This window comes from Monosiga brevicollis, genomic scaffold (assembly GCF_000002865.3).
Source record: "Monosiga brevicollis MX1 MONBRscaffold_20 genomic scaffold, whole genome shotgun sequence".
Taxonomy (NCBI): domain Eukaryota; class Choanoflagellata; order Craspedida; family Salpingoecidae; genus Monosiga; species Monosiga brevicollis.
The window spans coordinates 545,304-552,263 of NW_001865057.1; the positions used below are offsets into that span (position 1 = coordinate 545,304).

Sequence of the window (6,960 nt, forward strand, 5' to 3'; positions counted from 1 at the left end):
CACCCGCACTTGGCGCTTCAACATCTTTTTCGACGTTGTCACCAACATTGACCGCGTTAAAATTGGTGACTTCAACCCAGCGACCAACCAGATGAACTTTTTGGAGCTGCCAGCGGTACGTCCATTCACCCTTCTTCACTCTCTGACACGACCGTATGGTCCCAGTGTGTCTTCTCTCACCCTCCATCTGCCTGCTCTCGCGTACCATAGGCCGACGTTTTTCAACAGGGCATTGAGGTTCTGGCTCAAACATGCACCGACTACTGCGCTAGCAAATCCTGTGGCGAGTGCTCGGTCGACCCGCAGTGTGGCTGGTGCTCTGGTGCCAACGGCGGCTGCAAACCCGTGCACCAAGCAGCGTCGTGCAGCGGCGACTTTTTGGAGCAGGGCTGCTGCGCCTCGTGCGCCGTGCACACAGATTGTGGCGATTGTATCGCCGATGTGGCAACGGGCTGTGCCTGGTCGTTCAATAGCGGCACCTGCATTTCCGGACACTCTTCTTTCGGCATCTGCGAAGCCGCCGAGTGGTATCAGATTGCCAAGGCCGGCGTCTCCTCCTGCCGCGTGGCCCCAGGCGCCGTGCTTTCCGAGGAGGCCAGCGCTCCTGTGCCGACCGTCTACAACTCACCCGTCGTAGACTGGTGCTCGGGTCATGGCACCGCCGACTGGGGCGACTCGTTTAGCTGCACCTGCGACGAGGGTTGGTTTGGCGACGACTGTAGCCGCGAATGCCCCGGTGGTGCTGCCAACCCGTGCAGCGGCCACGGAACCTGCGACACTCGTACCGGTACCTGCATGTGCCAGTGTGGCTTTGGTGGTAGCCTGGGTCAGTGCGAGCGCGAGCTGGACTGTGATTGCAAAGCGGATCAGAACAACGGCTATTGCTTCATCAACGAAACCGCCAACTGCCCCGTGCAGTGCGGCAAGGTGGACGACAACAACGTGTGCAGTGGCACTGATGTTGACTTTGTCAGCTCAACCTCAGACCTGCGCCGTGTGCCTGGCTCCCAGTGCTCCTGCGCCTCCGATGTCTGGGGCGTGAAGTGTGACCAGGCCTGCCCGGTCGATGAGCAGGGCCGCGTCTGCGGCGGCCAGGGCTCTTGCAATGTGGAAACAGGCCAATGCACCTGCGGTCCTTGCTTTGAGCAGGCCCCTGATGGCTCCTGCACCCCTAAAAGCTGCCCTCGTTGCCACAACGGCGGCTCTTGCGAGTGCGATGCCGAAGAGGGCATGGTCTGCCGCTGTCTTGGTTTCTTTTCCGGTGACAAGTGCAGGAAATGCGACTGCCTCAACGGCGGCTCTTGCAACGAAATTTCCGGCGCTTGCGACTGTCCTACCGGGTTTATGGGCGACAAGTGCGAGTTTGAGTGCTCGCGCGAGTCTCTGTGTCATGGCCATGGCGAGTGCAATGCCGAGAGCCAGTCATGTGATTGTGACCCCGGCTTTGTCGGCATTGGCGACAACTTGTGCAAGTGGGAGTGCGACGATTCCCAGTGCAACGGCCACGGCTTTTGCTCTCACCTCACTGGTGGTTGTGAATGCGCCAAGGGCTACGTGGCCCCCGCCTGCGAGCACGCCTGCGATGCCGGTGTCTGTCAAAATGGCGCGACCTGTCTTCGCGGGGATCAGTATGCCGCTGGCTACAAGTGTCAGTGCCCTCCGGGCTGGACTGGCACCTTTTGCACCCAGGACGTGAACGAGTGCGCCTCCGCCACGCTCAATCAATGCGAATACGCCGACCTTTGCGTCAACCGCGAGGGTGACTACAAGTGCGAGTGCCCTGCCGGCTTTCGCCTCAAGCAAAACAGCCGGACACATTGCGTCAACATGAACGACTGCCCCAACACTTGGAAGCCCTGCGGTGATCACGGCTACTGCCAGGATCTGATTCAGGACTATGAATGCGTTTGCGACCCCGGCTTTGAGGGCGCGTTGTGCGAGATCAACATTGATGACTGTCAATCCGACAGCTGCAACGGGCACGGCCAGTGTGTGGATGGGATCAATGACTTTACCTGTGCTTGTGACGAAGGGTTCATGGGCGCCACCTGCTCAGAGGACGTGGACGAATGCGAGGCCAGTCCTTGCCACCCGGACGCGAGCTGCCACAACTCGTTCGGCAGCTACGCCTGCACGTGCCATCCTGGGTACACGGGCAACGGGTTCGACACTTGCCTCAACATTGATGAGTGCGAGCAGGAGGGCATTTGCCCCGAACACAGCTCTTGTGTCGACACGCCCGGCTCGCACCGCTGTGACTGCCACACGGGGTATGCCAAGTCGACCGACGCCGGCTCAGAGGCTGAGGTGTGCGTCGACATTGACGATTGCTTTACCGCCACTGGGGCCGACGTCTGCGTGCACGCCACCGGGTGCACGGACCACCTCAACGACTTTACCTGCACATGTGAGGCGGGTTGGACCGGCAAAACGTGCAACATCAACATTGATGATTGCAACCCCAATCCCTGCCTACACGACGGAGCCTGCACCGATGGCATTGCCAGCTACACATGCAACTGTGACAACACTGGCTTTGAGGGCAGCAATTGCCAGACGGAGATTGACGAGTGTGCCGCGGCAGATCGACCGGCGTGCCAGCACGGCGGCGTATGCCAGGATCAAATCAATGGCTACAGCTGCAACTGCTCCAGCGGTTGGACCGGCACCCATTGCTCGGAGAACGTCAACGAGTGTGGCGATGGCACCGTCTTCTCCCCCAACCCTTGTCAGAACGGCGGTCGTTGCGTGGACGAGCCTGGCACGTTTCACTGCGAATGCGATGGCACGGGCTTTGCCGGTGACCTTTGCCAAACCAACGTGAACGAGTGCGCGACTGGCACCCACTCCTGTGATGCCAATGCGCGCTGTGAGGACCGCAATCCGGGATATGCGTGCTTTTGCAAGGACGGCTACGCCGGCAGCGGCCACGAGTGTGCGGACGTCAACGAGTGTGCCTCGGCCGAGGCCAACGACTGTCATGCTACCCATGGCCTGTGCAACAATACGGATGGAGGTTACACATGTGCCTGCGCCCCAGGCTTTTCCGGGGATGGTTTCACCTGTACAGATGTGGACGAGTGTGCCGCTGCCCACACCAACGACTGTGACGCAGAGGCGTCGTGCGGTAACACCTTTGGTAGCTACACGTGCACCTGCAATGCCGGCTACCAAGGCAACGGCACCACCTGTGTCAACGTGAATGAGTGCGCTGCGCAGACACACACCTGTCATCGCCATGCGCTGTGCAGCGACACAATTGGTAGCTACACCTGTGCCTGCAAGTCTGGCTACACAGGCAATGGCCGCACCTGCAACGACGTGAACGAATGCCTCTCAGCCACAACCTGCGGCTCAAACGCCGCTTGCACTAACCTGCCTGGCACATACAATTGCAGTTGCAATGCGGGCTACGAGGGCAACGGTTTTGAGGCGTGCAGTGATATCAACGAGTGCCAGCGCTATCCCGGCACATGTGGTGCGCACGCGAGCTGCACGAATACTGCAGGCAGCTACACTTGCCGTTGCGATAGCGGTTTCAGCATGACGGACGCCGGGTGTGAGGATGTGGACGAATGCGCCACAGATGCCCATGCTTGCGAGGCATCGGCTGCTTGCGTCAACGGGGTGGGCTCGTATCACTGCAGCTGCGAAGATGGTTACGAGCTCACAGCCTCGGGCCTGGCGTGCCAGGACGTTGACGAGTGTGCCGAGGGCACGGATACATGTGCAGCCAAGGCCACCTGCGAAAACACGATCGGTGGCTTCGCTTGCACGTGCAATACCGGGTATCGCGGGGACGGGCACACCTGCGCCCAAATCGACGAGTGCGCTGAATCAAGTCCTTGTCAGGCCAACGCCGACTGCTACGACACAGACGGCAGTTACTTCTGCCAGTGCACCGAGGGCTATGAAGCGGATGGTACCGGCCAGTGCGTTGATGTGCCAGAGTGCGCGTGCGGCTTGCATGACTGCGATGCCAATGCGCGCTGTGTTGAGGCGCCAGGTTCATATTCTTGTGCCTGCAAGGCCGGGTACACCAAGAACGAGCACGACGTTTGCGTGGACATTGACGAGTGTGACACCGGAGCGGACAATTGCCACGAGCATGCCACGTGCATCAACACGGCCGGTAGCTTTCAGTGCGCGTGCAACACCAACTACACGGGTGACGGCGTGCATTGTGAGCATCCCCTGGACTGCGACCCCGAGACAAAGCCGTGCGATGAGCATGCCACCTGTGGTGAGACGGCCAGCGGACCCCGCTGTTCATGCCATGCTGGCTACGCGGGTACGGGCTTTGTGTGCACCAACGTGGATGAGTGCAGCACTGGTACTCACAACTGTGCGGCCAATGCCGAGTGCCTCGACACTGTTGGCAGCTTTACCTGCACTTGTGCCGACGGGTACGAGGGGGATGGCCTGTCGTGCACGGACATTAACGAATGCCTGTCTGACGAGACCTGTGCCGAGCATGCCGAGTGCACCAACGTGCCAGGTAGCTTCCGCTGCCAGTGCCAGGACGGCTTTGAGGGCAATGGACAAGAGCAATGCACGGACGTGAACGAATGTGTGCGCTTTCCCGACATTTGTGGCCGTAACGCGGCATGCTCCAACACAGCCGGCAACTACTCGTGCACTTGCAACAGCGGCTACACGCCGACCAGCGAGGGCTGCGTAGACACGGATGAGTGTGCCACGGGCACCCACAGCTGCACTGGTGTCGCCACTTGTGCCAACAAGGTGGGGGGATACAGTTGCGGCTGTCCTGCCGGGTACCAGCTCCAGGGCAAGTACACCTGTGTCGACATTGACGAGTGCAGCGCCACGGGCAGCACTGCTGCGTGCGCCAACGCGGCGCTGTGCAACAACACGGTTGGTGGCTTTGCGTGTTCTTGCCCTGCGGGCTACCGCGGCGATGCCTACCAAAGCGGCTGCGTGCAGATTGACGAGTGTGCAGAAGGGGCGCAGTGTGATGCCCACGAGGATTGCGTGGACACGGATGGTAGCTACTTTTGCCAGTGCAGCGCCGGTTTTGAGCGTGGCGACGGCGAGTTGGCAGGTTGTGTCGACGTGCCCGAATGTGCTCGCGGGCTGGACAATTGCGCCGACCACGCGCTGTGCACGGAAACCATGGGTGGCTACGCATGTGAGTGCGCGGACGGCTTTGAGGGCGATGGGTTCGTGTGTACCGATGTAGACGAGTGTGCCAGCCAGCTCGACGACTGTCATGAGCAAGCCAAATGCACCAACGTGCCGGGAGACTATACATGCAGTTGCAACAATGGGTATCGAGGTGACGGCCGCATCTGCACTGACATTCCCGAGTGTAGCCTGGGCACTCACGCGTGCCACCGGGACGCCGTCTGCATTGAGGCGGCCCCAGGCTATGATTGCCAATGCCAACCGGGCTACGAAGGCAACGGCACGTTCTGCCAAGACATTGCTGAGTGTGAGACGGTGCAGTGCCCGACCGGCGCCGTGTGCGTTGAGCTTCCAGGCTCTTATGATTGCGAGGCTGCGGACGGATATGAGGAAGAGGATGATGGCTCTTTCTCGGATATTGATGAATGCGACCGCGGCACGCATCAGTGCGAGCATTACTGCATCAACACGCCTGGCTCATACCGGTGCTCTTGCCAAGTGAGCTTTACGTTGCGTCGTGACGGCTTCACTTGCATCCCGAACAATGAAACAACCACGACGACGACCACGACAACGACGCTCCGCACGACCACGACCACCACCACGGCCAGCCGCTCCTCTTCATCCACCACCACCACAACAAGCAGCATCAAAAATGCGGGCCCGAGGACCCTTCGTCTGGTCGAGACAGTGACCTTTGGCAGCGCGCAGTGCGTAGCCCAGGCCGAGCACTTTGTTGCCATTGACACGCCTGAGCTGCATGCCATCATTGCGCGGGAGTTTGGTGCCTTGAGTTCAACCAAGAACATCGAGTCCTCTGTCAACTATGCCGCCAACGATGACGGGGACATTGTCCTGACCTACGTCGTGGACTTTTCCGAGTCTGAGAAGGAGGCAGTGGAGCAAAAGGCTGTGCAGGTCAAGACGCTCTTGAATGAGTTTGTGCAATTGCTTGATACCAGCAGCAGTGATTGCGACTTTTTCGAGGATGTGGACGTGAAGACAAACAGCAACATGCAGATCCTGAGCAACGACGACGAGGAGGATTCGTCCACAACCGAGAACAAAAACGACGTGGGCTCACTCATCCCCATTATTGCCGTGTGTGCCGTCTTGCTCGTTGTTGTGGTGGTGGTCGTCACGGCTCGCAACCTGTCGTGGGGTGCTGGTGACGGCTTTACTCTGGGCAAGGCCACGGGCCTTTTGCTGGCCGATGGTGATTTTGACAATCCCATGCATTCGGCCAAGCAGCGCGGCGTTGCCTTTGACAATCCCGTGTACGATGACCTCGATGTGGACGAGACAGACGATGAGGACTTTGAGGAGGATTTTGAGGAATTCTAAGGCGGTGGTGTGTGTACATTTTCTCTTCGCGCCCTGTCTCAAGCGCCGAGGTCTGCCTGTCTCCCGTGTTGTATGGACCGTGTGTTTGAATAAGCAAGCTGACATGATTAAATGCAAGAGCGTGCGCGAAAAGTGCTCGCGTTTCGTACTAAGAAGCGAGTCAGCGTTGTCGCTGCGCGTTCTGTTGCCTCCTTGCCGTGCCGTGTGTTTGTGTTTGTGTGTGTGCGTATTCATTTTACTCTTGTGTAGGCCTGTGGCCAATTGCTTTGTGCCTCCCCTTGTCGAGTGCTCGTGTATTAAATTTTGGTTCTTGGCTCGTTGGATGTTTTGTGCCTCGGCCGTGAGTTGCCGATCCCGACATGCCTTGGGGCTAAATAAATGGCTGTATTAAAACGTTTGGTGTTTGACCGTGCAATTGAAACTCTTCAATCCAAATCACCACCTGATTGTCAAGGGTATCAAGCACGGAAC

At 59.0% G+C, this 6,960-nt stretch overlaps 1 protein-coding gene across 1 annotated transcript in view; it reads left to right on the forward strand.

Moving 5' to 3' along the window:
* The window catches only part of MONBRDRAFT_27644 (uncharacterized protein), a gene marked incomplete at both ends in the record, with an annotated part of 7,177 nt that extends 688 nt beyond the window's left edge, over positions 1-6,489 (forward strand). Inside the window, one exon of the mRNA XM_001748008.1 lies at positions 211-6,489. Within this exon, the coding sequence (XP_001748060.1) occupies positions 211-6,489 (6,279 nt within the window). The remainder of the gene's footprint in view (positions 1-210) is intronic.
* Positions 6,490-6,960: the final 471 nt, after the last annotated feature.